The sequence below is a fragment of the Tupaia chinensis genome, unplaced genomic scaffold (genome assembly GCF_000334495.1).
Source record: "Tupaia chinensis unplaced genomic scaffold, TupChi_1.0 Scaffold000568_1, whole genome shotgun sequence".
Lineage (NCBI taxonomy): Eukaryota > Metazoa > Chordata > Mammalia > Scandentia > Tupaiidae > Tupaia > Tupaia belangeri.
The window spans coordinates 1,198,767-1,213,510 of NW_006160082.1; the positions used below are offsets into that span (position 1 = coordinate 1,198,767).

At 48.1% G+C, this 14,744-nt stretch overlaps 2 protein-coding genes across 2 annotated transcripts in view; one reads left to right on the forward strand and one right to left on the reverse strand.

Annotated features, from left to right (window-relative positions):
- NRDE2 (NRDE-2, necessary for RNA interference, domain containing) overlaps positions 1-6,509 on the forward strand; it is a 58,168-nt gene extending 51,659 nt beyond the window's left edge. Inside the window, exons 12-14 of the mRNA XM_014591398.2 lie at positions 1,235-1,373; positions 3,679-3,750; positions 4,133-6,509. Coding sequence (XP_014446884.1) covers positions 1,235-1,373; positions 3,679-3,750; positions 4,133-4,258 — 337 coding nt within the window. The 3' untranslated portion in view covers positions 4,259-6,509. The remainder of the gene's footprint in view (positions 1-1,234; positions 1,374-3,678; positions 3,751-4,132) is intronic.
- A 4,521-nt stretch (positions 6,510-11,030) lies between these two features.
- PSMC1 (proteasome 26S subunit, ATPase 1) overlaps positions 11,031-14,744 on the reverse strand; it is a 13,049-nt gene continuing 9,335 nt past the window's right edge. The window contains exons 8-10 of the mRNA XM_027775489.1: positions 13,578-13,729; positions 12,970-13,124; positions 11,031-11,379 (exon numbers count right to left, since the gene is read on the reverse strand). Coding sequence (XP_027631290.1) covers positions 11,245-11,379; positions 12,970-13,124; positions 13,578-13,729 — 442 coding nt within the window. The 3' untranslated portion in view covers positions 11,031-11,244. The remainder of the gene's footprint in view (positions 11,380-12,969; positions 13,125-13,577; positions 13,730-14,744) is intronic.

Sequence of the window (14,744 nt, forward strand, 5' to 3'; positions counted from 1 at the left end):
CTGATCTTATAAGTTAGGTAAAATTGCTTTCGAATAGTATTCACTTTACTATTTATTTTTTATTTCTTCCATTGAGATTTTCTTCACTTTATGTAAGCTTTACTTTCTTTTGTTGTTGTTGTTGCCAAAGGGCATTGTAAGCTTGCCAGAGAGAGAGGGAGAGAGCCACTGGGACATGGTCACACCACAATCCTCTCTCCATACACAATCCTCTCTCCATTTCTCCATCCTGTTGGGTTTGGGGCATGCATACACGCATGCTTTGGTGTGTTTTTCCAGTTGCCAGGGCCAGGATTCAAACCTAGGTCAGCCATTAGGGATCCAGCTACCTCATCCACTAAAGCATGGTGCCCCATGAATGAGTCTGTCTGTCTTTTTTTCCCCTTTGGTTTAGGTTTTTGCCATAGGGCACATCCACTTGCCAGCAAGAGACAGAAGGAAAATGAGACTCATCCCCCAGGGCAATGGCCCCACCACAATCCCTTCTCCATTCTTCTCTCAGGATTTTGTGTACTCACAAAAGCCTGGTGTGATGTTCAAGCCACCAGGTCTGACACTTGAACCACGGTCAGCTCTGTGGGAGGCCAGCACCCTAAACACCACGCCACTGGCTGGCCCCTCTTCCTTCCTGTCTCCCTTCCCTCCTTTCTTCTCTCCTTCCTTTTTTTAAAGCTATGCCAGAGGGAACATGTGCTTGCTCCAGAACAGGAAAGTGATAAAGTACCTCCCTATGGGGCATGGTCATGCTGTAAACCCTCCTCCTTCATTTTTTCCTCCTTTAGAGTTTCTGGGCACACACACACACACACACACACACGTGTTTTTCAAATCACCAGGTACTAGATTTGAACTGCACCATGTGGAATTCCGCCACCTTAACCACCATGCTTCAGTCTGGCCCATTTTCTCTACTTTAAATAATTCTTCCTTTCCCATAAAGCAGACTTTGCATTCTGCTAATTAAAGGGTATATTTCTTTAGAAAACAGAGAAGCAAGGAGCCAGACTCCACATGGTGTAGAAACCACAGAACCCTGGACTCTGCCTTCCTCTGACCTGGGAGAAGCCACACCCGTGTGCACCCTGCACTACCACACTCACACACCCGAGAGACCTCGTGCCCTGCTGCTCTCCTACCCACTTGTTGCTGATATTTGCCATCACTAAAGCATCTTCCTCCTGTGATGCAGGGAGAGAGAACTGGTCTCAGAGTTTCATGAGCCTTTGCCTTGCAGGGTAGACGGAAGAGAGATCCATGCCACAATTCCTGAGACCGGCTTGACACATCGGATCAAGGCCCTGTTTGAAAATGCCCTGCGGAGCGACTGTGGCAGCCAGTGCCCCTTACTGTGGAGGATGTATTTGAATTTTTTGGTAAGAAAATATCAGACTTGCTGTTTCCTACAGAGTTGTGTTACTTTCATAAGCGAGCAAGTGCAGGTATCTGGGGGCCACAGAGCAGGAAAGCGGCGAGGGCCTTATTTTCACCTCACACTTTGGGTTAACACCGACAAGGAGCCCTGCTGATGTGCTGTCAGGACTTGGCAAGGGATTGTAAGTGCGTATTTCGTCAAGTGCATATTTGTAGCGTGACATTGAAAAGTAATTCCTGGGCTGTTTGGAGCAGTAGAACTTAACATGGGTTTCTCTGATTTAATGTCAGCAACTTGGAAAATGGTCTTAGCTTTCATCTGAAAGAGACCCAAGTTCTTTGCTGCTCTTATCAGAATTCCCACACTGATTCTGTTTATTTTTAAAAGGTAAGATTCAATCTGGAATATGATTTTTAAGGTAGACATTCCCAGAGCAGCTTTGAGTTCATTTGAAAGTACCATAGTGAATTGAATATGGCGAGACCCCTTGTAATTTTGTCACTGTGAACGCAGTGTAGACTGAAAGATGCGGCTTCATAGAGTCTGGGAGGTGGCTCTGTCGTGGGTGAAGGCCTGGCGCTGGGCCACTGACTGGGAAACACCGCTGCCAATCACGCACTTTGTAGAAACAGTCTCCTAGGCTTCTTGCCTGTTGTTTTAGTTCAAGGCTAGACTTGTTCACATCAGGTGACCTCCAGGGACGACTGCACCTTCCAGGAGCCAGGAGTGACCTTCTGGTGACCTTCATAAATTTTAAGTGTATCTCTGATTATTCCATTGGTCAGGTTTTCAAAACTCTGTCCAGGTATTTGAACATTTTCATTTGATGTATGACAAAGCTGGGGGTAATGAGAGGCAGTAAGTTTAGGGGCTAGGAGAGGTTTGGGCCTCCCCAACTCCTGCCTTTTACAGCGTCATCTGGTGTGCCCTCTTGACCTCTGAAAGAGGCTGTGCACTGAAGCCTGGAGGGGCTCATTAGCATGTCCAGGAAGAGCATGTTCCTGGGGGCAGAAGGCAGCATCAAAAGTTTATTCCCAGGACCAGCAGGTGGCATAATGGTTAAAGTGCTGGGCTCCCATGTGGTTGACTGCAGTTTGAGTCTCAGACCCGGAGGCTTGAAACTCATGCTGGATGTGTGTGCATGTGTGCCCATAATCCCAAAAGGAGAATGGAGAAGGGATTGCAGTGTGGCCATCCCCCTGGGGGGGTGATTTCTTGCTTTTTGTCTTTCTGTCTCTCTAGCCAGCACGTGCACCCTGTAGCAAAAATCTCTTAAGTGTTCCCACCAAAGTTCGTGCATTTCCTTAACAGTTGTTCTTTAGACCTGGTAGCTCCCTGGTGTGAAATGGAAACCGTAAGAAAGCCACATGTGGATATCATGTCCATGGTGTCTTCCTGGCCAGGAAGCAAGATCCCGCCTTCTAATCAGAGATCACTGCCGTGGGCAGCCGAGTCAGAACTGGGTTTATTAAAACTCCGCTCCTGTCATTAGATGATGCGACTCAGCTGCGTGAAGGTGCAGATTAGGCCTCCCTATTTCCAGCAGATACTCTGCCAGTCTTTCTTAGCAAATAAAAAAATATTTTTGGGGTTTTTTTTTTGGAGAAGTTTTTGCGATAGGGCGCGTGCGCTCACCAGACAGATGGAGAGAGACAGAAAGCGAGAAATCACCCCCCAGGGAGGATGGCCACGCCGCAATCCCTTCTCCTCTTGGGATTTTGGACCACATGCATATGTGCCTGGGATGATTTTCACACCAGGACTTAAACCTTGTAGTTGGCTGTGTGGGATCCAACTGCCTTAACCTCCATGTACCTGCTGGCCTCTGCTCCCTCTTAAGTCTGAAGTTTCTAATGGAAAGTTTAACTTTTAATAAGGTTACTGATCTACTGACCTCAGTCCTGGTTATCTCATTCTTCTAAATGATGATTTTTCAGAAAATGGCAAATATGAGAGTAGATACTCTATTGGTGCAAGTCCCTCAGCCTTGTCTCGTCGACACCCAGTCATATTTCACTCCTGTTACTAATGCCAGGACATTGAGAGCTTTCAGTGAAGCAGTAACAAGGCTTTACGAAGTCAGGAGCATTAAGGATCCACACTCCGGGGGCACCTCGTGGTGGGAAACAACCCTGACATAAGCAAGCCCCAAGAACATTCTTGGTACCTGGACACCATACCCAACCGCAACAGAGATGGTGCCAAGCTTACTGCAGCCGGGCGGCTGTGTGCAGATCAGTCGGTGTTTTATAGAATTAACTCCTCTGTTTCAGTGACCATTTTCGTATTTTCTCCCCTCATCTCAGGTTTCGTTGGGCAATAAAGAAAGAAGCAAAGGTGTGTTCTACAAGGCACTTCAGAATTGTCCCTGGGCAAAGGTAAGTTTTGAAGATCATGGCGGGCCAGCCCATGGCCTCGTGGTGAAGGCAGCTGGGTCCCACATGACTGTGTTGTTTGAGTCCCAGGCCCAGTGACTTGAGACAGACTAGGCGTGTCTACATGAGTGTCAAAGATCCAGGCTGCTGGTGACTACGATGCCCACCAACAGCTCTGGCCCTGCCTGTCAAGGAGAAGGCCTCACTGGGAGCTGCTCCTTGCCAGTGTACTTCCCTCAGTTCGGGGTCCTTCTTGAAGAGATAGGTGCTACCTGAGTTAGGAAAGTCCGAGTGAAGGGAGTGCGAGCTGTGCACGGTGGCAGGAAGAGACTTGCTGTCATCAGGAGGCAGTGGGCTGACCATGGTGGCCTCTCCTTGCCCCCAGGTGTTGTACCTGGACGCTGTGCAGTACTTCCCCGATGCGATGCAGGAGATTCTGGACCTGATGACTGAGAAGGAGCTGCGGGTGCGCCTGCCCCTGGAGGAGCTGGACCTCCTGCTCGAGGACTAGGCCCAGGAGGAAGGGGGCCTCCGAGGAGCCGCCTGCCCTGGGAGAGCTGGGGGCAGGAAGAGAATGCACAAGCGTCAGCAGACCTGCTTGTGAAATATCCTTCCTTGGTAACCTGTGTCTGGGTTCTCAGCCTCTCACATCTTGCACATTTTGGGGTGTGTAAATGACACAAAAGCTATCATTTTACATATTATATATGTGCATATGTGTATATATGTACATAAATGAATCCTGCCAAGTGGTAATAAACCTGTGAGGGTGAGGCTTGTGCGAGTTGTCCTGGCTCTGGCCCCACCACAGTGGATATACCCCTTCTCCCTTGTGGGCACCCCTGCTGTCCTGCCACACCTGGTTCGGTCTTAGAGGTCTGGCTGCTCAGCATTAGGTCACCTCCTACAGGCTGCCTAGTGGGCGGCGGAGCTCGCTCTCATCTTCAGACCATGCCGGTGGAGAGGATCAGCACCTGGTGTTCTGGTGGTATCGAGGGTGCAGGGAGTGTCCCTCATTCCGGGTCCTGCTTGGAGACACCTTCATCCGTGGACTGGCAGCATGCCCTCGGAGCTTGTGAGAGCTGCAGACTCTCAGGCCCGCCCAACCCTGCCGAGCTGTGGGTGCTGCCCGGGGCACTGAGGCTCCCTCTGCTAGGACACTTGCTGGAGACCAGGATCTCAGAAGAGTGCTGGATGGGGTGGGGCCTTTCCCACCAAACTCAGGCTGCCTACAGACTTGCTGGAGGTGCTGGAGGTGCTGGAGGTGCTGGAGGTACTGGAGGTACTGGAGGTACTGGAGGTGCTGGCGCCAGTCGCCTAGGACAGAAGGCCTTCTGGTTGTGACTTCCGAGGGCTGAAGGTGGATCCTTCAGAATGTTCGCGAGGGAGGAATTGCCTTCTTGTCTTTCCAGGGTGCCTGTAGATAGCTGCTCCCAGGGCTTTTCTTGTTAAATTATCATCTTCAGACTTGTTGAAGCCTTGTATTTCTTTGGCTCCTCATCTAGAAAACCCAAAGTTGTGGGAAATAATTCTGGTTAGAAACTGAGCAAGACAAATGAGGGAGGGCGGTGTAGTAAGGGCATTTTCTAGGGCACCACAAGGAGGTGGCCAGCCTAGCCCGCTAACCACCCTCTCCTGCCTCCCTAAGACCCGAGCTGCAGGTGCCATGAGCAGAGGCCCGGATGGCTGCTTCCTTCGATGCCTCTTCACAGAAACGCAGAATTCAGGAAGCTCCAAGCTCAGCCAAGGTGGACAACTCTCAGCGCGCCCTGGCAGTTGAGGCTGTAAGGGGCCCAGTTCCTGGCTGCCCATGGGAGGTCCTTTGCTGCCCTCACCCTCCGTAGGGGGCTTCTGGCCAGACACTGCAGCCTATGCATGGGCATGACTAGGAAACCCAGGACGAGCTGCATTGCTGATGGCGGCAGGGCCTCCATCACCATCTTACTCGTTTCTGTTCCCGTTTGGCTCAGAACTTGGCAGGGACTGGCCTGTAAGTAACTTCCAGACCCAATGGCAGTGGCAGCCTGTAGCTTGGGAACTTGGAGACTGTACAGATGGGAAGTGACCCCCTGTGGTGGCAAAGCAGCTTCTCCGTTGCTTCCTGGTGCGTTACTTGCTGCGTGGGAAGAGATTTAAAGAAAATCAAAGGTTCTCTGTGGGGGATATTTTTATAGAAAAGGATGATGAGGTACTTCCTTTTTTTCTTTTTTTTAAAGCCATTTGAGATTGTTAAAGTCTGAAAGATGATGAGGCTCCTCCCAAGACTATAGTCACCCTGGCAAAGTTTCTGAGCTTATTTGGGTCACTCAGTGACTGTGTGTTTCATCAGGAAAGCATCAGGCTTCAGGCAGCCCCAGTGAGGTTTGGACAGTAGTCTCCAGAACGAAGGAGGGGCGACAACCATGTGCGGCTGGCTGGGTCTGTGGTGGGTGCAGGAGTTGTGAGGCACCTTCTGTGCTGTGTCCCTGGTGAGAAGAGGCAGCTGTGGTAGCTGCCACTTAGAATACACACATTCATTATTTTCCATTTTAAAGAGAGACATGATGATCGCTGGGAGACCAATGCTTGTTGCAGAGGGAGGGATGCGGCTCACCCTAAGGTGGTCCTGCTGAGCAAGGGTGTTTCTAGGCAGACAGAGCTGTCTCTGCCCTGCTCACCAGTGCATGGAGCCAGGGAAGAAACTGCCCTCCCAGAGCGCTGTTTCCCGAGCCCTCCATCCCTGCACCCCAGCAGTTTCAGCATTGCTCAGGTCTGTCCAGAGGCAGCAGGATGTCACCACTGCATCCCACTTCCCTACCCATATGCTTAGGCACTGGCATTGGCTTCGGCTTCTTTTGTAGAATTGGTGCAAGGGAAGGACCAGCCGATGGTGTAATAATTATATTGCTGGACTCCCATAGTTGACCGCAGTTCAAGTCTCAGACCCAGCAGCTTAAAACTCATGCCAGGTGCATGTGCATCCGTGCCCCAAATCCTGAGAATGGAAGAGAAGGGATTGTGGCGTGACCATCCCCTCTGGGGGCTGTTACCTCACTGTCTCTCTGGTAGGCAATGTGCCTTATAGCAAAAAACTCTCTTGGGAACCAGCAGTTAGCGTAATGGCTATGTCGCTGGACTCCCACGTAGTCGACCGCGGTTCACGTCTCGGACCCGGTGGCTTAAATCTCACGCCGGGCGCGTGTGCGTGCGTGCCCAGGATCCCAAGAGGAGAATGGAGGAGAAGGGATTGCGGCATGACCATCCCCCCTGGGGGGTGATTTCTCGCTTTCTGTCTCTATGTCTCTCTCTGTCTGTCTGGCGAGCGCACGCGCCCTATAGCGAAAACCTCTCCAAAAAAAAAAAAACTCTTAAAAAATAACGAGAACGAATTGATGCAAGGGAGACTATCCTATGGAGAGAGGAAGGAGCTTGGATGTTGCCAAGGAGGAAAGGGAAATTCCAATGTGCCATATAAGGCTTTGTTTCCTTTTTTTAAAATGAGATTTTTACTATAGGATGTGTGTACTCACTGGAAAAAGACCAAAAGCGAGAAATCCCCACCCCGGAGGAGGGGATGATATGGCCATTGCCACAATCCCCTCTCCACACTCCTCTAGGGATTTGGGGCATACACACGCCCAGTGTGAGTTTAAAGCCACCAACTCTGGGCCTCGAATCACGGTCATGTAGGTGAGTCCACCAACATAACCATTATGCCATCTGCTGGTCCCAGGCTTTGTGTTGTTTTTAATCTTAAACTTTAAAGTTGCTAGTATATTACAAAGGACTTTTTTTCCTGAGCCTTTGAGGGTAAGTTACTATTTGTCTCCTAAATAACCATAATACAGGCATTAAATAGGAAGTGAGGGGATGGATGGTGGCACCGTGCTGAATCACAGTGCACATGGGAGGTTCCAGGTTTGTGTCTAAGGACCTCCCTGATATGCTGGGCACACATACACCCGTGATTTGGGGCTAGCTGAGCCTGGGGGTAAATTGTGGCATCAAGACTTTGTTGGGGGTGCTGTTTCTCACTTGAAAAATAAAATACTTTTTAAGATTTTTAAATTATTAATCTGTTGTAGGACACATGTGCTCACTGAGGAGACACACAGAGAACATATGAGCCGCCAGGTCCAGGACTCAAACCACAGTTGACCGCGTGGGAATCCAACATCTTAAGCATCCCACCACCCACTGGTCCTGTATTCTTTTTAATTTTTTTGAGAAATTTTTGATAATAGGGCATGTGCGCACAACAGACAGAAAGCAAGAAATCAACCCCAAGGGGGATGGCCACGCTGCAACCCCTTCTCCTCTGTTCTCTTCTTGAAATTTGGGTACGCTCGAATACATGCCCGGTATGTTTTAAGCCACTAGGTCCAAGACTCAAACCCTAGTTGACTATATTGGAGTCCAACAACATAACCATTACGCCATCTGCTGGTCCCTGTATGCTTTTTCATAAAGAAAAAAAACAAAACATAAAACACACAAATCAGTACTTTAAACGAAAACAGAAACCCCTTGGAATGTAGCATGGACACCATCCTCCCATCTGACCTTCAGGCCCCAATCAAGACCTACCAGTTCTGATATTGTCTACTGTGGGAAGAGGAACCAGGTTCCGATCTAGAGCCGCATTTGGTCACATCTTTCTGGTCTCCTTCGGCTAGAAGACTTACCATGACTCTCAGGGCTCACTTTTGAAGTGCCCTGACTTTTCAGAATGTTTGTCAGTTTGTGTGTGCCTGGCATTTCCTCACGAGTGGATTCAGGCCATGTATCTGGCAGGAGTATCTCAGCCCTGACTCCTGGGTGGTATACACTTGGAGGGTGCTCACTGCTGAAGTTTTTTTTTTTTGGAGAGATTTTCGCTATAGGGCGTGTGCGCTCACCATAGAGACAGAGAGACAGAAAGCGAGAAATCACAACCTGGGGGGATGGCCACACCGCAATCCCTTCTCCTCCATTCTCCTCTCAGGATCTTGGGCATGCACGCACACGCACCCAGTGTTAGTTTTAAGCCACCAGGTCTGGGATGCGAACCGCGGTCGACTACATGGGAGTCCAGCGACATAGCCATTACGCTAACTGCTGGTTCCCTGCTGAAGTTTATTTTGACCAGTTAAGATGGCGTCTGCTGGGCTTCTTCAGTGTAAAGCTTTCCTTCCCTTTCAGGTTGAAAATACTTTGCAGGGAGGTCCTTTGAAGCTAAATATCACATTCCTCATCAAACTTCCAATCAATTCATATATGAGCTCATAGTTTCATATTTTATGTAAAATATTAATTATTTTGATGCTCAAATTGCCCAGATTTGGCCAGTGAAATCCCCTTCATGCAGGCTCCGTGCTCTTCTGACAGGTTCCCATCATCCTTTGCACATTCATTTTCTAGCAAAATGTACCTTGGGTTCAACTTGTACTTTTCTTGCCTAGCTCGAGAATTGGCCCTGGCTCCTTTTAAATTTACTGGAGGGTGTTGTGCATGCTTGCCAGAGGGGAAAGTGAGATGAACCCCCAGCCCCCCTGTGAGGATGATCACCTCACAATCTCTCCCGTTTTTCCATCCTTCCAGGTATGCACGTACTCACCTAGCATGTTTTTCAAGCTGTCAGGCCAGGGACTTGAAACATGGCACAGCCAGCCAGCCACGTGAAATCCAGCTGCCTTCACCATGAGGCCACAGACTGGCCTGGCCCTGATTCCTTTTATAGAGAACAGTTGCAAAGATCTGGCTCTCAGGTATGCTCACTGCAATGGGTGTCACCATCCCTGGTTTTCAGTGGACAGTTTATCATTCTCTTCCCAGTAAGGAACTTGGCTTCTGCCATTCCTACTGTGTGACTGGACATTAACCCACCTCCCTGCCACTGTCCATCCCCACACCATACCTTCTCCACCTGCTAGGGCTCCAGCCTCATCAGCCTCCCCTTGCATGGTGCTCACCTTGTTCATGCTGCTCCCCCCAAGGGCCACTCCACTGGCGCAGTACACCCCTCACTACTTGGGCACCAGCACCCACACAAAAGCCATGCTCAGAGCTCCCCTGCCGTACCACCTCTCCACGTGGACACCCTTTTCTGTCTACTTGGGCTGACACCCCCAATTCTCAAGTACACTCGTCATCCTGCACTAGGTCACCTGTGTGGATGTCCTGTGTGGTAGGTAGAATGCCCCCCCCAAAGTTATTCACCCTCTAAGCCCTGTGAATATGTTACATGGCAAAACAAACTTTCCAGAGGGGAATTACAATGGCAGACCTCAAAATAGGGAGATTATCTGGGATTATCCGGGTGGGCCCAATGTAATTACAAGGGTCTTTAAAAAGTGGTAAAAGAAAGCAGACGAGTCAGACGTGGGGATGGAAGAAAAGGCAGGAGATTCAGAACTTGAAAACACTCAACTGGCTGTTGCTGGCTTTGAGGGTAGAGGGGCTGTGATCCAAGGAATAAAAGGAAAAGGCCCTCAGCGGACACATGCAGGGAACTGAATCCTGCCAACCCTCATGAGCAAGGAAGTGGATTCTCCCAGGGGCCTCCATAAAAGCAGGCAGTCTTGCATTTTAGCCGGTGGAGACCAGCTGCACATCTGCCTGCAGAACTGTGAGGCAAACTTGAGTAGTTTCAAGCTAAGTCTCTGGCCACTTGTTAAAAGAGTTGTAACAGGAACACCCTGCTCATCCAGTGTGGGTTCCAACCACCCATGCAGGCCACCCTGCTCAGAAAGGAGAGAAGTGAAAGCAGTAGATGGGAAAGGGAAGGAAGGGGAAGCTCTGGTATATTCTTGAACCTCTGGGAAGGGATGTTTCTGAACCCAAGAACAAAGGGACTGACATGCAATTCTTTGAGGTTTTTCAGAAATGCTGTCTCCAGAACACCGGTACTTTTTTTCCTATCCCAAGGGCAGAGAACCTGCATGGTCCACATCTAAGGAAGAGTTGTTTTTCCTTGTCTTTGTAAGCAATGGCCACATCAGTTCGGCCTTTACTATTTAAACAAAGGTAGGCAGAAGGCTGCGTGGTTATGATCACCATTACTGTTTTACCACAGGGGGAATGGTCAACTCAGTTACTAAAGTCTGTCCTCCTCCCAACTGCCAGCCTGAGGTTTCTATCCTCACTCTCGTAAAGGGGGGTCTACCCATCTGCTGCTGCTGCTGCTGCTGCTGGGTGGTGGGCATGGAGACCTCTAACACAGGATGGAGCTGCTGTGAAAGAGCGCACTTTATTGGGAAGCAGAGTGCCGCACACTGACCAGCAGACGCAGGCTGCCCAGTGGGCACCCTCCACATTACAGGAGCTGCTGTGAAAGAGCGCACTTTATTGGGAAGCAGAGTGCCGCACACTGACCAGCAGACGCAGGCTGCCCAGTGGGCGCCCTCCACGTCACACTCCAGCAGACACACAGGAGGTTTGTAGTAAAAATCAGTCGGAACATGGATTCTGGGCACGTTCCCAACCGTGTTCCCCACCTCAGGACACTGCCAACCACTTTCCTGAAGTGATGGTGGTTCACTAGAGATAGAGCCCCTCAGGGGTGCCTTCTTGTTTTTTATAAAGAACATTTTCTTTAGATTTTTTGAAGTCTTCATTTGTTACTTTCATTCTCCGTTCTCTCAAGGCCATCAAGCCAGCTTCTGTACAAATTGCCTGTAAGAAAGAACAATATGTTCAGAAAGTGAAATATTTAAGAGGTAATTTGGAGAGAGCTGCTTTTAAACAGACTGAAAACAAATTGTTCACTTGGGAAAAGATTAGCTTTTTAAAACGTTTTAAGTATGCTGATCACTTCTTGATAAGATCTGAGATGTCTTACACTGGAAGCAATTATAACCGAAAGAGGACTGGCCCAGGAACCACTGCGCTGATTCCAGCTTGGGCTCAGGTTCTAACAAGCTGCGTGGCTTGGCAGGTCAGTAAATTATTACAGCTCCACTATTATTAAAGAGATTTATAGTCCTAGGGAATAATAGATGAAATTACAGTCTGAAAAATAGAGGCAATTTAGAGTTCAGGTCCATTTCATTCACATAGTCACCCTACAGCATGTACTGTCTAATCAGACACTGTAAATTGCAGCGTCGTATCTCACACATATATGTTCTCAACAGTTACTGCCCCCAATAAAACAAGAACTGAAGCAACATTATGTGATGAAAACACCATCCTAACACTGAAGTATCTGTGTAATTACAGCCATCAAGTAATTTACTTCAAAAGTGTGGCAGAAAATAAAGTGCATGAGCGCATGCAGAGAGAGAGAAAGCACATAGGTAAATCCTGGTAATGGGTACGTGGGTATTCACTATACTACTGTGACTTTTTTGAAGGTTTGAAAAAAATTTTTTTATTAAGTTGCTAGAAGGCACATATGCTTGCCAGACGGTGAGGGAGAAGAAAGCAATTCCCAGTGGGGCATGATCATGCTGTAATCCCTTCTCCATTTCTTCATCCTGTTGAGATCTGGAGCACATGTACACATGTGCCCAGCATGCTTTTCAAGCTGCCAGGCTGGGATTCGAACTATGGTCGGACACGTGGGAATTTAATTCCCTTAATCACCAGGCCACAGACCTAAAAATAATTCCAGTTTAAAAAAACAAAAAACAAACAAAAAAAACAAGGTAACCCACCAAGCACTCCTCTGGGACCGATGCCACTGACCTTCAGGCTCAGTGCAGGCACCAGCCTCGAAAGGTAGCACATGTGCTGTTCCCAGCTAAAATCAGGACTCTTAGGCCCAATGCAAATCCAGCTCTCACCAGGTAAAGCAGGTTGTGGCCGTACTCATAAATTCCTGTCACTTCCTGTGAGCTGGGAAGGAAGGTCCTAATATACGTTGGTGATAGAACCCACCAGAACATGAACTGGGACAAGGAGTGCAGGAGTGCAGGCGGTGCTGGTCCCCACCTGCAGCTCTAGCGTTCTCCCAGCAGACAACTCCCCTGACCTGGCATGGACAGCTATGCCTGACACATCTGAGAGTGTCACTGAGGCTTGGCAGAGGAGGCAAACTCAGAGCCAGTGACTCATCCTTTTGGGAACTGGGACTTAGGGTCATTTACTTCATAAAATGATGCATTAAGCAACTTCAAATAAAAAGTATTTGGATGTGCTGGTAAAGCCAATGTGATGATCATGATGTGAAAACACAGACATCCTGCCTAACTACCACCATGGGAGCATGCACAGCCTTTCCTGATCAACGGGCCACATTTCCAGGGATGAGCAGGTCCTCACCTTGATGTCGGCACCAGACAGGTCATCCTTAGCCATGATCAGGTCGTCCAGGGTTACATCATCGGCCAGTGTCATCCTGCTTGTGTGAATCTGAAATATGCGCTTCTTTGTCTTTTCATCGGGCAAGGGGAACTCAATCTTCCTGTCGATGCGGCCTGCAGATATAAAAAAAAAATGTCCAGTCATACCCCATCCAGACCCAGGCTCTGCCTTGGCTCAGAAAGAGGTCTTGGCCATCTCTTCTCATGTGCAGTTTCAGATGGGATGCAGACGCATTCTGTGGGGATGATGTTTAAATCTTAAAAAGCGAGCATTAATTTCTGTAGTAAACCTCTGTATCTGAATTCAACCCATTTAAAATAAATTCTCTCTGCATTGGTACCTTCTGAAATAAATGAAGTACTTCCCAAGTGGCATATCAGTGAAAAAGGAAGACCAATCTTAACTCTTAGCTATAATTTCAAGAAGACATATTTTTGGTAAATTAGTCTATGTTTCACTGCAGTATTTGCCTTTATACATATCATTTTATAATATCCCTGAAGCACACATAAAGCACAAATGTATTATACATTAATTCTCCATGATGCAACAAAAGCAAATTTAACCTGGTCTAATAAGCGCTGGATCCAAAGTCTCTATTCTGTTGGTGGCCATAATAACTTTCACATCTCCCCTGGAATCAAATCCATCCAGCTGGTTCAACAGTTCCAACATTGTTCGCTGAATTTCTCTTTCACCACCAGAATTTGAGTCATATCTTTGGAAAAGAAAAAAAAAAAAAGGAATAAAGACCCCATTGATCTGCTAAAAGGAAATCACAGGAAATGGTCATCATGATGAAACATCTCAACTTTCTTCTCAACTCAGTGTCACTCCTGCAATTATTCCAGCAAAAATTCCAACACCCCTGCTATGATCTAAGTATGTCTCTTAAAATTCATGTGCTGAAAATTAAATTGCAATTGTGGTAGTAATAAGAAGTGGGGCCTCTTGGAAAGTGATTAAGTCACAAGGGCTCTGTCTTCATGAACAAATGAGTATATTATAAAATGGCCAGAGGAGTTAGCTTGGGCCCTTTTCACTTTTCCACTACGTGAAGACAGTGTTCAATCCCTTCTGGAGGGTGCAGCAGCCAAGTGCCGTCTTGGAAACAAAGCAGCCCTCGCTAGAAACCAACATCAGCACCTTTCTCTTGGACTTCCCAACCTACAGAACTGTGAGAAAATAAATCCCTGATCTTTATAATTACCCAGTCTATGGTATTTTCCAGCAGCATAACAAAACACTCCCCTGCCCCCAGCCAAGTTACAGATTACATTTCTTTGTAGCAGGGTCTGTGCTTTAAATTGTAACATGTGGGGACCAGCAGATGGTGTAATGGTTACATTGCTGGATTCCCACCTGGTCAATTGCAGTTCAAGCCCTGTACCTGGCAGCTTAAAACTCATGCCAGGCACATGTGCATACATGCCCAAGATCCTGAGAGAATGGAGGAGGAAGGGTTGTGGCATGGCCATCCCCCCTGGGGGGGGGGGTGATTTCTTGCTTTCTGTCTCTCTCTGAGTGCACATGCCCTATAGGAAAATCTCTCTCTAAAAATAAATAAATAAAATTGTAGCATGTATTCCGTCTCCATGTTTGGTGTTTGATCCCCAATCTGACTGAATTCCTTGAGGACAGAGATTGCTGTGGTCATAGCTTTGTCTCCACAGCCCAGATGATCCTAGTTCAGGGAAAGTGCTCAAGATAGGGTTACTCCCACCTCACCAATG